This window comes from Mustelus asterias, chromosome 5 (genome assembly GCF_964213995.1).
Source record: "Mustelus asterias chromosome 5, sMusAst1.hap1.1, whole genome shotgun sequence".
NCBI classification, from domain to species: Eukaryota; Metazoa; Chordata; class Chondrichthyes; order Carcharhiniformes; family Triakidae; genus Mustelus; species Mustelus asterias.
The window spans coordinates 62,136,280-62,151,634 of NC_135805.1; the positions used below are offsets into that span (position 1 = coordinate 62,136,280).

Genomic DNA, 15,355 nt, shown 5'->3' on the forward strand with positions numbered 1-15,355 from the left:
CATTGCTGCCTTGTCATCAATTCTTAGCATGTTATTTGTGTCTTCCACTGTGAAGACCGACACCAAGTGCAAGTGTGCACTGAAAAACAATTTATCATATTTAACAAGGTATCAAAATTTAGCACAGTTATGCAACAGATGAACTGAAAGTTTCAACTTTTTGCGGCCTTCTATTGTGTCACTAATGAATATTGGGTATGCCTCCAAGTTGAAGTCAATCCACGGTACTTTCTGTAATTACACCTCCTAGAGCTATATTGAGGGCTGTTTGGCCAAGAGAGAAAACTGATCATTCAAATTTTGCTAGTTTTCTGTGATGTACCAATAAACCATACTCCTGGTCACAACCGACACGTTTTGTTCAATGGGAAACATACTCCATATTCCGATTACTTTTGTATTCCCTATTACTGCCACTTCATCCATCCAATTGTAGATTGTTTTTAGCAATTCCACCCACACCGATCAATCAACTACACTCGAGTTGTTTTGTGATTTCTTTATTCCAGCTGTATTATAGTTTTGACATTGTAAGCATGTTAATTACATAAACTTCCCTTTGATAAAACAGCAAATTTCTATTCCAGTGCATTTACCATACCAAGAGTCATCTCATTAATTGTTTTTCATTCACATTTATTTTCATTAACTTTTATTTATTAGTTTGTACTTACAAGCAGTGGCAGCAACAGAGGAGGAAAGATATTTTGTCAAGTATTTTCTTCCTGGTGTAGATCTCAGTTTTCCAACAGTAACTACTATAATATAAATAACTGCAGCAATAATGTTGCAGTGGTTTAAGTTGTGACGCAGCTGTCATTACAATATCAAGTGAAAATGAAATTATTTTAATACATTCTGTTGTGGATTTATTTTAAGCCATTATCATTTGTACTTGTATAAAATTCCGCAAAATCTGTACAATATCAAATGCAAAATTCATTGTAGATCATGGAGTATTTCCAGAAAGAAGTGTTGAAGGTTTGGTTCAGTTATATATAATTGGATTATACTTTTTGATGAATTGACACACTTGTGTCATTAACCACATAAACTAACCTGATACTTTTGAGCACTGAGGGAGTGTTACATGTCGGACATCTTATCTGTATTTTGACATGGGATCTTTTACTTTCACATGAAGATAAACAAGGGAGTTTTCCCACTTTCCTGGCCAACATTTATCCTTCAACCAGTATCATCCAGAAGGATTAATTAGTCATTTATCTCATCATTGTTTATGGGATCTTGCTTTGTACAATTTAGCTGTCATGTTTTCCTGAGATAATACATCAAAAGTAATTCATTCGTTTTGAAGTGCGATGGAAAGTCCTCAAGGTGTGAAAGGTCCTTCCTTGCTTTCATCACTTGGCAGCAGCCTTCATAGAGATAACGGCTTATTGTCACCAAGTTTTGGCATTGATGCTGACTGCACATGTTTAGAAAGGCAGTGGGAGAACTGCGACCAGTGAACCTTTTTAAATCTGAAGCATGTAAATAATATGTAATGTTTTCCATGTGTGTTAACCTATTAGTTTGAAATCACTCAGTTGTAGGTTTCATCCATATTGCCGAAATCCTGAGGTTTTTATATATTTCCTTTTAAGGTGGGGTTAATGTGTATCCTTACTCCAGAACCACAGTCTCCTTGTCTAAATCTGGCCAGCTTTTCAACTGCCAGTGGGTGTATTTTTAATGAGAACCAAAATAACACTTGCCGTCTCATCACAAATGGTCATTTTAGTGTTTAACTCCCAAAAGAGTTGTGCTATCCTGTAAACACTGCAGAGTAATAAACCCCCCATGTGCTTTAGATTACTGCTATTTTCATCTTTTACATCTGTTTTAATGGTCTTTGAATAATTTCTTTCAATTCTGTTACTTATCTTCTGTGGTAACTGCTTCAGTTCCCTGGTGATAGAGTAGTTTCGAAAATTCTCAAACTGTTGTCTTTGAGGCTGGAGTAAAATTCCTCTTTGGACTCGTCTGTAGCTTCCAATGTTGGGATATACGTACTGAAGACTGAAGCACACTGGTTCTGGACTGGCGTGAGCCAAAGGATCATGAGGTATTCATTTGTCCCACAAAGGGAATCTCTGAGACGGCAAACTTAAAAAGCAGGACCCCGAGGGTAGTAATCTCAGGATTGCTACCTGAGCCACGTGCCAGTGAGGGCAGGAGTAGGATGCTTGGGCGGATAAACACGTGGCTGAGGAACTGGTGCAGGGTTTCCAATTCTTGGATCATTGGGACCTCTTTTGGGGCAGGTGGGACCTGTACAAGAGAGACGGGTTACACCTAAACTACAAGGGGACCAATATACTTGCAGGGAGATTTGCTAGTGTTATTGGGGAGCGTTTAAACTAGATTTGCAGGGGGGTGGGAACCAGAGTGCCAGAGCAGATAGTGGAGCAGGGGTAAAAAGACAGGTTAGTTCAAGCAAAATCACAAATGGAAGGGTAGAGTGTGGTGGAAATAATTTTTTGAGGTGTGTCTATTTCAATGCCAGGAGTATTGTGGGGAAGCCAGATGAGCTGAAGGCGTGGATAGACACGTGGAAATATGACATTATAGCCATTAGTGAAACTTGGCTACAGGAGGGGCAGGACTGGCAGCTTCAGTATATAGAGGTACCGACTAGAGAGGATGCGATATTGGATCTCCTATTGGGAAATGAGTTAGGGCAGGTGATGGATGTGAGTGAGGGAACACTTTGGATCCAGTGATCATAATGCTATTAGTTTCAACCTGATCATGGATAAGGATAGATCTGGTCCTCGGGTTGAAGTTCTGAACTGGAAAAAGGCCAAATTTGATGAAATGAGAAGGGATCTGGGAAGTGTGGATTGGCACAGGCTGTTCTCTGGTAAGGATGTAAATGGAAAGTGGGAGGCCTTCAAAGGAGAAATTTTGAGAGTGCAGAGTTTGTATGTTCCTGTCAGGATTAAAGGCAAAGTAAATAGGAATAAGGAACCTTGGTTCTCGAGGGAGATTGTAACACTGATTAAGAGGAAGAGAGAGTTGTATGAAATGTACAGGCAGCAAGGAACACATCAGATGCTCGAGGAGTATAAAAAGTGCAAGAAGCTACTTAAGAGGGAAATCAGGAGGGCTAAAAGAAGACATGAGGTTGCTTTGGCAGACAGAGTGAAGGAAAATCCAAAGAGCTTCTATAGGTATGTTAGGAGCAAAAGGATAGTGAGGGATAAAATTGGTCCTCTTGAAGACCAGAGTGGTAGACTGTGTATGGAACCAAAAGAGATGGGGGAGATACTAAATGGTTTTTTTGCATCCGTATTTACTGAGGAAACGGGCATGGAGTCTACGGAAATAGGGCAAACTGGTAGGGAGGTCATGGAACCGTTACAGATTAAAGGGGAGGAGGTGCTCGCTGTCTTGAGGCAAATCAGAGTGGATAAATCCCCAGGACCGGACAGGGTCCTTGAGGGAAGCTAGTGTTGAACTTGCAGGGGCCCTGGCAGACATATTTAAAATGTCAGTATTCACGGGGGAGGTGCCGGATGATTGGAGGGTGGCTCATGTTGTTCCGTTGTTTAAAGAAGGTTCCAAAAGAAATCCGGGAAATTATCGGCCAGTAAGTTTGACGTCGGTGGTGGGCAAGTTATTGGAAGGTGTGATAAGGGATAGGATCTACAAATATTTGGATAGACAGGGACTTATTAGGGAGAGTCAACATGGCTTTGTGCGTGGTAGGTCGTGTTTGACCAATCTATTGGAGTTTTTCGAGGAGGTTACCAGGAAAGTGGATGAAGGGAATGCGGTGGATGTTGTCTACCTGGATTTCAGCAAGGCCTTTGACAAGGTCCCCCATGGGAGGTTAGTTAGGAAGGTTCAGTCGCTAGGTATACATGGGGAGGTAGTAAATTGGATAAGACACTGGCTCAATGGAAGAATGTGGAGAGTGGTTGTGGAGGATTGCTTCTCTGAGTGGAGGCCTGTGACTAGTGGTGTGCCGCAGGGATCGGTGTTGGGTCCATTGTTGTTTGTCATCTATATCAATGATCTGGATGATAATGTGGTAAATTGGATCAGCAAGTTTGCTGATGATACAAAGATTGGAGGTGTAGTGGACAGTGAGGAAGGTTTTCAAAGCTTGCAGAGGGATTTGGACCAACTAGAAAAATGGGCTGAAAAATGGCAAATGGAATTTAACGCAGACAAGTGTGAGATATTGCACTTTGGAAGGACAAACCAAAGAAGAACGTACAGGGTAAATGGTAGGACTCTGAAGAGTGCAGTTGAACAGAGGGATCTGGGAATACAGGTACAGAGTTCCCTAAAAGTGACGTCACAGGTGGATAGGGTCGTAAAGAGTGCCTTTGGTACATTGGCCTTTATAAATCGGAGTATTGAGTATAAAAGTTGGAGTGTTATGGTAAGGTTATATAATAAGAAGTTTAACAACACCAGGTTAAAGTCCAACAGGTTTATTTGGTAGCAAAAGCCACACAAGCTTTCGAGGCTCTGAGCCCCTTCTTCAGGTGAAGAAGGGGCTCAGAGCCTCGAAAGCTTGTGTGGCTTTTGCTACCAAATAAACCTGTTGGACTTTAACCTGGTGTTGTTAAACTTCTTACTGTGTTTACCCCAGTCCAACGCCGGCATCTCCACATCAAGGTTATATAAGGCATTGGTGAGGCCGAATTTGGAGTATTGTGTACAGTTTTGGTCACCTAGTTACAGGAAGGATGTAAATAAGATTGAAAGAGTGCAGAGAAGGTTCACAAGGATGTTGCCGGGACTTGAGAAGCTGAGTTACAGAGAGAGATTGAATAGGTTGGGACTTTATTCCCTGGAGCGTAGAAGATTGAGGGGAGATTTGATAGAGGTGTATAAGATTTTGATGGGTATAGATAGAGTGAATGCAAGCAGGCTTTTTCCGCTGAGGCTAGGGGAGAAAAAAACCAGAGAGCATGGGTTAAGGGTGAAAGGAGAAAAGTTTAAAGGGAATATTAGGGGGGGCTTCTTCACGCAGAGAATGGTGGGAGTGTGGAATGAGCTGCCGGATAAAGTGGTAAATGCGGGGTCACTTTTAACATTTAAGAAAAACTTGGACGGGTTCATGGATGAGAGGGGTGTGGAGGGATATGGTCCAAGTGCAGGTCAGTGGGACTAGGCATAAAATGGTTCGGCACAAACAAGAAGGGCCAAAAGGCCTGTTTCTGAGCTGTAATTTTCTATGGTTCTAAACTAGTTTGTTTTAAATGGTGAAACCAATCTCATGGAGGTGGCGAATCAGCTTCTGGTTCACCTTTTTAGAAGAAGATGCAACTGCCACCTTGTTTCTTAAGCTGGCCTTCTCCTGTTTGCCAAATCTTGCTTAAGGTAGCATGTCAATGTCGAAACACCTGGGCTCTCGGACAACGATAGCAGTGTGTGGCTATTGGGTCCTGACATTCAGGTCCCGAATTTCAATTTGAGAGGTGGAAGTTACTTGTGTGTGAGTTCTTTTAACATGGGGTAGTCATTTCACACCACCTACCACACGGGATTGATGGAGTATGGCATTGGATTAACTATTTAAACTTAGATCCTGCAGCTGGAATTTTGTCAAAAGGGGCAAATGTTTCACTGAAAAGCAGGACCAAGCCTGCATGGATGGATGGCAAGACCCAGGGCAGCATTTTATTGACAGTGGCCTGTTAACAGGTCACTTCTGGGACCAGCAATCTGCCTTCCAGAACTGCTGGTCTAAATGACGGCTGGCAGAGATGCCCTCTACTGCGGCTCCGTGAAGAAAACAAGAGCGCCTCCATGCTGAGGTGCCCTCCAAGACAAGTTAAGTTTCTTTTAATTTACTTTGCTAGGGCCAAAGGATTAGTGGATATTGGGGTATGTGTCCTCCAGCAGCAGCACTGGTCAAGGTGAAGCACTGCTTACCCTGTTTGCAGTTTCTGGATCCCAGATAGAGGGCGCTGCACCAAATTCATTTCAAATCTCTGCAAAACCCCATCAAAAAGTAACAAAAGACTTGAACTTTTAAGCACCTTTTTAATCACAGGATATTCCAAAAAGCTTTACAGCCAATTAAGTAATTTAGAAGTAAAAACCATAAAACAAAGTAATGCAGAAAAGTAGTTATTCTTGGTTATAATTTAAGAAACACTGCAGCCAACTTGCACAATTAACCCCCCACAAATGATAATGTGTTAATGACAGCTGCTGCTGGAGGACACATACCCCAATATCCACCAATCCTTTGGCCCTAGAAAAGTAGATTAAAAGAAACTTGTCTTGGAGGGCACCTCAGCATGGAGGCGCTCTTGTTTTCTTCACGTAGCCGCAGTAGAGGGCATCTCTGCCAGCCGTCATTTAGACCAGCAGTTCTGGAAGGCAGTCTGCTTTTGTGACATTAGTTGATAAAATATTGGCTAGAACAGCTGGGATAACCCTGCCAGCTCCTCTTCGAATTAATGATCTCTTGTATTCATCTGAGAGGGTCACTGGGGCCTTTTAATGCCTTCCCTGAAAGGCAACATTTCTGACCGTGCACGATACCTACTCATTACACTGGAATATATGCCTGGAAATCTTTGCTCAAGTCCTGGAGTGGACTTGAACCCACAATCCTCTGGCTCAGGCAAGAGGATCCATCAACTGAATCACAGCTGACACTGATAGAAAATCCTTGGGCAGGAGTAAGTATAATGAATGAGTTGCACCGTTCATTTGTTGCTGTCTGCAAAATTCACATCAGTATCAACCTTTTTCGCTGCACTGACAATCCTATAAGAAATAATCATGATAGAACAATACTTTTCAAAAGGCAGAAGTGGAAGAGTGCTCATTATATTCTATATACTCAAAGATTCATGATTATATGTTGCTGTGTTATTGTAACTTGACTATCTGTTATGATCATGAGAGATGTCCTTGTTGCTGTTCCATGCGCATCTACGTTTTAATCAGTTTAAAGAACTGTCTGTGGAAAACCGAGTTTCATAAATGAGAAAAGCTTCAACTAATGAGAATCAGTTCTAGGGGAAAATAAGAGATGATCCATTTCATTTTCACCTGCACTAAACAACATGGGCAATCTAATTGCTTATTACTCAACTAATAAATCAAAAGCTGCTTGAGATCTGTCATGGTTTCAAGTAACTCTAAAAGTCCCTGAGTGTCATAGGTTAATCTTATTTTGTCTGGGACGTTTCCCAAAAGAAGTCTTCTGTGATCCAAACTGACAACCATTTGGCACTATCTGTCAATCCTTGTTTACCAATTAAGCCACTACAAAATCTTAGGGTCCTGGAAAGCTGACTGACATTTAGGCATCACTAAAGATTCTGGACCTTTCGGCCTGTTTGACATTATCAAAGTAAATGACCACCTGGTCATTGTTGAAAAGTAATTGTGATCTGACTAGATGCGGTGAAATAAAAGTTGGCAGAAATCTTTTTTAACTCGTGGATTTTTGTAAATATTGTAGCATTCCAGATTTAATTTCAATGAGATCTACCTACTTGTTTATAAGAGATAACATTTGTCTCCAGATATGGATGATTAAAAGGGACCTGAACTTGTTGATTGCTGCTATTTAGCCGACATGAGAAAATTAATGCTTTTCTGTTAGATTCTGAGACGAGATTTGTTTTCCGTTTGTTTTGGAGAATGATTTTTATAGGAGCTTTTTTGCAGAAAGGCTCTGAGCTAAATACTCTTTTTTTTAAATCATGCACTGTTTACAAGTTAAGATTGCAGAAGAATCTTATTTCTTTCCCACAGTGTAAGTTGAGATGACTGAAGCAGAAAGCTATGGGAGGATGTCTCAGAGCAAAGAAGCAAAGCTTAGCACAAGTAGGGGCTTATGTCAGCAATCCGGTTCTTGAAAACCATAACGTAAGAGCCCTTAAATAGTTGCCGTCATCAGCTCTGGCCTCCAGCATATGGTCTATGAGAACATGTGACAGAAAATGGCGGAGGAATTGAAGTAGCTATTCATGTGGTAGGAGTGGTCACTGTATTAGGTTTTAGTTTATGTTGACAGGGCAGTGTGTTCCTCGTTAGATCATTGCAGCTGTTTCTTTTCTCTCTCTCGTTTTCTCTCTCTCTCTCTCTCTTTATATCTGTGTAGAGATTCTGGGTTCCACCTGCAGCAGTTGTGCTTGTACTATTTTGTTGCTGGATACTTATTGCCTTTTTCTGTTCAACAGGCAGTGAACAGCAAAGGCGCAGATCTATTCAGGACCTAACAATTGTTGGAACAGAATCTAATCAGGTAAGACTTGTACATTTGAAGTAATTTGGTCTGGCAGCATCTCTTAAGGCCTACTAGGTATATAAATGGTCTTGAAACGGTTGAAGTTTGTATAATTAAAATTTTAGAATATCGGATATTGGATGAGGAAAGGAAGATGTTTATAGTATTAAGGAGGACACAGTATAAACTCTTTGACTTGGTACCATTGGCAATTCCCCCACATACCTGATTGGCACCAAACTAATTATAGGCTCCAGCACAGATTTCATGCAGAGACCATTTCATCCTTTAAGGAAATATTGGATAAATATTTTAAGCAGGTTGTAGGCCAATTGAGATTAACCCCTTCAGTTCCCAAATTCTCCCATTCGAGCTTTCAATCTGTTATGAAAACCCTAATGTTTTTGTTTCCATTGCCTCACCTGTCACATTGTCAACATTTTCCCTCCAAGTGCAAGATCTTTCTAATAATTATTTGAACATATAATTTTCACTTGCATTCACCAGCTTGGTTTGTTATATTCTGGCTCTAACCTTTTGTCATTTTATGTATTTTTTTAGAAGTATGTTTAATGTACACATTGTGACCTTGCTCTTTTTTTCATCTTTCATTTTAAAACTTCATTGAAATATTTATGCAACTCCTCTTGAAATCAGTTTAGAAGATGCCAATCTTACTAGCAACATCCAATGCATCATAGTCTGGGGCCAGACACACGTAGGCTTGCTCTTTAGACAGCAGGAACCATTTTCTTAATTATACCGAACAATGTAAATGATCTGTGCACACCTGGGGAGTGTGTTCAAAAGATGTGCAGGTTAGGTTGATTAGCCATGCTAAATTACCCCTTTGTGTCAGAGGGACTACATGAGGTTCCGGGGATAGGGTGGGATTGTTGTTGGTACAGGCTCAATAGCCGAATGGCTTCCTTCTGCACTGTAAGGATTCTATCTATGATGGCGAGCAATTGAATCAGATGCCCATCCTCACACAATCTGAGCTCCCAAGATGTTGCTTTTAATGTGACTCCTGTATACTTTGGGAGAACAGTCACGTGCAAATTTTCCTTCCTTTCTAAGATTGATCATTACAAGGCAAAGTATTTGATGTGATGCTGAAAGATTGCTGTTTGATTCATAATCACTTCAAATTTATTAAATGATCGACCATCCAAATATCAAGCAGACATGCATTATGAAATAATAAGCTTGGGGTGCTTTGGTAATAGATGTGCTTGGTTTCTGCAATACTGTTAGAATCATAGAATCCCAACAGTGCAGAAGAGACCATTCAGCCCATCGAGTCTGCACCAACACTCTGACAGAGTATTTTAACCCAGGCTGTCTCCTTCACCCTTAACCCCACACATTTACCATGGCTAATCCCAGGCTATAAGTGAGTAATGCTGAGGAGGTCGCAGGGAAGGTGGGTGCAATTGGGCTTCTTTCCTCATTTCCACCTCCCCTAAGTGTCTTTAACTGAGGGAGCCCCCGGGAGCCTCCTTGTGCTTGTCGTTCTCCCCGTAAGGTGAGTGGATATTAATTGATTGCATGGCTGGAAATTCATTCACAGGCCTTCCCGCCAACAAACTCATCAAATGCAAGGGCATTAAATTTCACCTTGCCTCTATCATGGGAAAATAGACAGCCATCAGGATCAAAAAACGTGGCAAATCTGTTATAAGACGATTGAGACTAACCATTACACCTCTCCTTTCTCCACCCCTATTTTCAACCTCCATGAGAGCAGCTGATATCATTTGACCAGCTATTCAACTTGGAACTTTGGCTCAGCGAGCCACAGTCAAGAGAATTCCAGGTATCCAGCGATAGTGATATCATCAAGCAGGGGTGGCACAGTGGTTAGCAGAGACCTGGGTTCAATTCCGGCCTTGGATGACTGTCTGTGTGAAGTTTGCACGTTCTCCCCATGTCTGTGTGGGTTTCCTCCGGGTGCTCCAGTTTCCTCCCACAGCCCAAAGATGTGCAGGTGAGGTGGATTGGCCATGCTAAATTGCCCCTTGGTGTCAGGGGGATTAGAATACGTGGGGTTAAGGGGATAGGGCCTGGGTGAGATTGTTGTTGGTGCAGACTCGATGGGCCAAATAACTTCCTCCTGCACAGTAGGGATGCTAAGCAGGATAGGCAGTCAGTAAATTTAAGTATTCTTACAGACATCAAGCTAGCATGTTAAAAGACCCTAAGTTTTCAAATTTTGCACATAGCAAAATAAATGATTAAGCAATATCAATATGATTAAGGCACGAAGGAAAATGTGAAATTATTTTTTAAAATTGTGCAATATCTTATGATGAAGACATTTGTCTCTGAAAGAGTTGTTTTATATTGAATATCAATGAGCTGTTTATTAGCATTTTTGAACTTAATTAAGTTTTTTAAAGGCATACTAAGTTTATTTATTAGTCACAAGTAGGCTTACATTAACACTGCAATGAAGTTACTGTGAGAATGCCCTAGTTGCCACACTCCGGCGCCTATTCAGGTACACTGAGGGAGAATTTAGCATGGCCAATGCACCTAACCAGCACATCTTCCGGACTGTGGGAGGAAACCGGAGCACTCAGAGGAAACCGACATAGACACGGGGAGAACATGCAGGCTCCACACAGACAGTGACCCAAGCCGGGAATCGAACCAGGGTCCCTGGCGCTGAGGCAGCAGTGCTAACCACTGTGCCACCCTGCTGTCCTTGTGCCACCGAGCAAGACTAAGCGCATAAAGAGCGGGAATATCCTGTCAGTTTTTTTATCTATGGATAGCAAACCCTCTGGTGAAGCATAAAACACAGCTAACTTCTGGCTTTCTATATTTAACTGAGGATGCGCATGCAGCAGTTTAAATAGCACCTTTTACAGAATGAAACGTCCCAAGGCACTTCACAGGAGCACTATTAAACAAAATATGCCACCAAGCTCTATGTTGAGCTATTTATGACAGATGACCAAAGCAAAATGATAGGTTTTAGTGAGTATTGCTGCCCTATTGCTTTCTTCATGCAACAACTCGGCCAGAATCAACTTGTTAACCAATCAGAATTCTTTTCTTCTGTCGTATAAATTGTGATTGCTTGAAATTTGGCTTCCTGTGTTTGTCCTGCTGAGCACAAGACAAAAAGCATTGGCAACATGTCAGTTTTTTCAGCAATGTCCAAGTTCTGTGCTACCAAGTGACTGTTTTAAGGAGTGTCTTAAAGGAGGAAAGGCAGATAGACTGAGATGTAGAGAGGGTGTTCCAAAGTTTAGGGCCTTGGCAACTGAAAGGATTCTAGAGTTGCAGTCAGTTTGAGGAGTTATGATAGCGAGGGCATTGTTAACATAGAATCTGTGCCATTGTTTAATCAGTTTTATTGTGATTAGAATAATTGTTCCACCACAGTTTTATCACTTTTCCTGACCCAGTTCCCTACTTCTTTTACCCCCCACCCCACAATGAACCCTTTGTTTTTATTTTGTAATCCTCACAGTAAATAAATAATTTTTCAGTGGTGAACTATACTGGTTACAGTTGTACCTGCCATGGTATCAAACACCTAGATGGGATCACACAAGAGGTGTGAAAACAACTTAAATTTATTCTTGTTCTATATTCCAATTTGTTTTTTTCCCTTCTGACAAACCTTACGGATTTTAACCATGTGGCAACTTAATAGTCTTGAATATCTGATTGCACAACTGGTCTAATTTATTTAGCTCATTGAAACTATTTTATTAGCTACCCTTTCAAAACAACTTGAGACTTACTGTAAAATAAAATCAGATCAATTCAACGAATGTATAAGAAAGCTTCATTATGCTCGAGCTCATTGTGTATTGAATAAAGGTACCAATCTGATTATCTGTAGGTAGTGATTACTTTTTAATTGCTGATTGAAAAGGAAATCTAAATCATTCAAACAGGTTTATGTAATCAGGAATTTAATTCTCATAACTTGCATTCATAGGGTAGCAGAAATAGCAGCCGGTCATCGAGTCCAAGCGTGAGGATGATCACTGCCACAGGCACCCCTTCTGAGAAAGCTACCCGCAACTACGCATGGACACCAGATGAATCAACAGGTTTGCTTTCGCTTTTATTTTACAAGTGAAGTTGATGGAATGGAATTTTCCTGGCAGAAGCAGCATGAAAATAAAACACGATAAGTTTAATATCAACCTGAAGTGAATGTACGTTATCTGGGGAAATGTGTACAGTGCGAAAAGTGATGGCTACATTTTGTATGCCTTGTGTGCATAATCATTATCTGAAATATAGTAAGTGTTTGCATGCGTTTCCTGTCTGTACTAGTTGATCCGTTTTTGTCACACTTTGGCGTAGCCAGTGTCCTGAGGCAGCCGTATCCCCCTGTCGCTTCTTATCTCCCCCTGTGCTGCCAGTTGTCTGGAGGTCCGAACCAGCGTTTGTAGTTTTCTTGAATGGAGGCATGTATTTGACTTGATTTTGCAGAGTGCTATGTTGCCATTTGCTGCCTCCCCGACTTAAAGTTGGTTGGGAGCCCGCCAACGAAAAAGCCAACTTCTCTGCAGCCATGGTACACTCAGTATGGTGTTAATTTACTCAGGTTACACCCCCCCCCCCCCACCCCCCCCCCCCCCCCCCCCCCCCCCCCCCCACCCCCTCATTTTCCTGACACTAGCCTGTCCAGGGCTTCCCCCTGCTGCAGGTAAAATAGTGGTGGAGACAGAATGATGCACTTGAGGGCCATAAGAGGCTCAAGGTTGGACAGGCCGCCTGATGCAGCCCTTGATTCCCTTTCCCACCACACCATACTTTACCATCTCCCTCTAGCTTTTTGTCACAGTCTACCTTTGACTTTGGTCCATTTATCCTCTGCTCAATGACCTGGCTTAACCTGAAAACTGCCGGTCGTGATTAACCCTTGTGCACCACTGCAGGAGATCGACTAAAAGTTTATTTATTGGTCACAAGTAAGTCTTACTATGAAATTCCCCTCGTCGCCACAGTCCGGCACCTATTCGGGTCAATGCACGTCTTTCAGAATGTGGGAGGAAACCAGAGCACCCGGAGGAAACTCACGCAGACACAGGGAGAACATGCAAACTCCACACAAACAGTGACCTAAGCCGGGAATCAAACCCGGGTCCCTGGCGCTGTGAAGCGGCAATGCTAACCACTGTGCTACCGTGCCACCCTAGTTATGTACATGGTACATACTTCCTGTCTGTATTACTCTTTCTTCTTGTTGTCATGTTTTTTGAGTAATGTTTTGCTGCCAAAATTTATAATGCAAAAGCTGTGTCAGCAATTATAACCCAGTGTAAACATTTTGCTGTTGCACTGTAGTAATGGGCCTCCTACCACAAGATGGTACTGCTGCACCTCTTTGCAACTCTACTTAATGTAGCTTCTTTCTAGCCTACTGCCTTGCTCCCTAATCTTTACTCCTGCCTTTGTGCGGCGCGGCACTAACTGTTAAGTAGAGGATGATGAGGAAAGTGAGAGTAGCAAAGATCTTTGGGCAGGGGGCTAGTCAGAAGAAGATCTAGGCATAGATCAATAGGGGCAATGGCTGATTGGGCAAAGAAAGGTAGAGAATCACAACTCAAATGCTAAATGATTGGTCAAAAGGATGTGAGAATGGGTGAGAGCTTGTAATGCAGGGCAAAGAAATGGATAGTGGTTGCAGAGACGGGCGAGAACTGCAGAAAGGAGAGGCAGTGAGGACAGTAAAAACTTGAAGCAGTGTTCTGGGATGAAATAAAAGATGGATTGGTGAGAAGCTGGTGGAGTTGTGGTCAATTCAGAAATGGTATTCTGAGTGAAGAGTTGGGTGGCGGGGTGTCGTTGAGCAAGCGGGATTGGGTGAAATTGTGTAGCATATGAAAGAAGCTGACAAAAGCTGCAAGTGGCATCCATTGTTTGCATTTTATATGACAGATTATTTCCCAGCATGCTGCTCATTCTGCACTAGATCTTATGCTACGTAATATGAAATCTCACTGAATTGCATACGGTCAAACAGCTTTTTACTGTAGGAATGTTGATGACTTTTAAGTTTTTATACCCAAATTGAACCTGCAAATTAGTGCCCTGATTACTTCTAACCGTGTAGTTCATTTTATCTGTTACAGTTTCTTTAGAAATCCAGAATATAGAGGAAAATGATGGGGAGTATAGGTAAGAGCTAGATAATAAAACTGTAGAAACAATGGGGCTGTTGTGAATGTAGCTTCTTTTCAAAGTAGATGCAGGGTTTTGAACAATTGGGCAAGCTTTGCTTTTCCAATTAAATGTGAGATGGGGATGCCAGCGTTGACTGGGGTGGGCATAATAAGAAGCCTCACAACACCAGGTTAAAGTCCAACAGGTTTATTTGGAATCACGAGCTTTCTGATAAAGGAGCAGCACTCCGAAAGCTCGTTATTCTCAATAAATCTGTTGTGAGACTTCTTACTGTGCCAGTTAAATGTATCTAATCATTTTATTGGCCCATGGCTGAATCTAAGTTCAGCAACTTTATCATAACAGTAAAGCTTTGCAGACAGGTGGGGGTAGAATTTCTACTGGTTATTTCGAGTAAGATGAAAGCAATCCTAGCAGAATAAACCAAACCAAATTGCAAAAAGAATCAAGGAATTTTAAACGTAAGTTTCATCCAAAAGTACTTTAATTCATTTTTTACACTGGTTCAAGATTCACCCAGCATAGGCTCTGCCATAAGATTGGAAACACTCCTAGGTCAGAAATTGTGCAGTTCCACTGATCATGCTGCTTCAGAAAGGATTTGTAAATTACACTCATTTTCCTAGGTACACAGGTACAAGGAAACACTTTTTTTGAAAGGTTTTTTTTAATGAAGTACGGATAATTCACTAAGAAACACACCAGTGTGCACCAATTAATTATATGTTTGCATATAATTTTGTATGTTTATTTTCAGTGATTTTAAGTCGGGTTACTTCAGGGACTGCAGCAATTCAAGAAGGCAGCTCGCCACCATCTCGAGGGTAACTAGGGATGGGCAATAAATGCTGGCTTAGCCAGAGATGCCTACATCCCATAAATTAATTTTTAAAATAAAATCATGGAGGATTGGACACTCTTACTAAAACTACGTATTTTAGCTGTTAAAAAAAACTATTATCAGTTATTTAAAAA

The 15,355-nt window shown here is 41.5% G+C and overlaps 1 protein-coding gene across 2 annotated transcripts in view; it reads left to right on the plus strand.

The window, feature by feature from the left end:
- The window catches only part of map3k7 (mitogen-activated protein kinase kinase kinase 7), a 115,848-nt gene that overhangs the window by 84,868 nt on the left and 15,625 nt on the right, over positions 1-15,355 (plus strand). For both annotated transcript variants that reach the window (XM_078212664.1, XM_078212665.1), the window contains 2 exons: positions 8,172-8,236; positions 12,180-12,294. In XM_078212664.1, the coding sequence (XP_078068790.1) occupies positions 8,172-8,236; positions 12,180-12,294 (180 nt within the window). The remainder of the gene's footprint in view (positions 1-8,171; positions 8,237-12,179; positions 12,295-15,355) is intronic.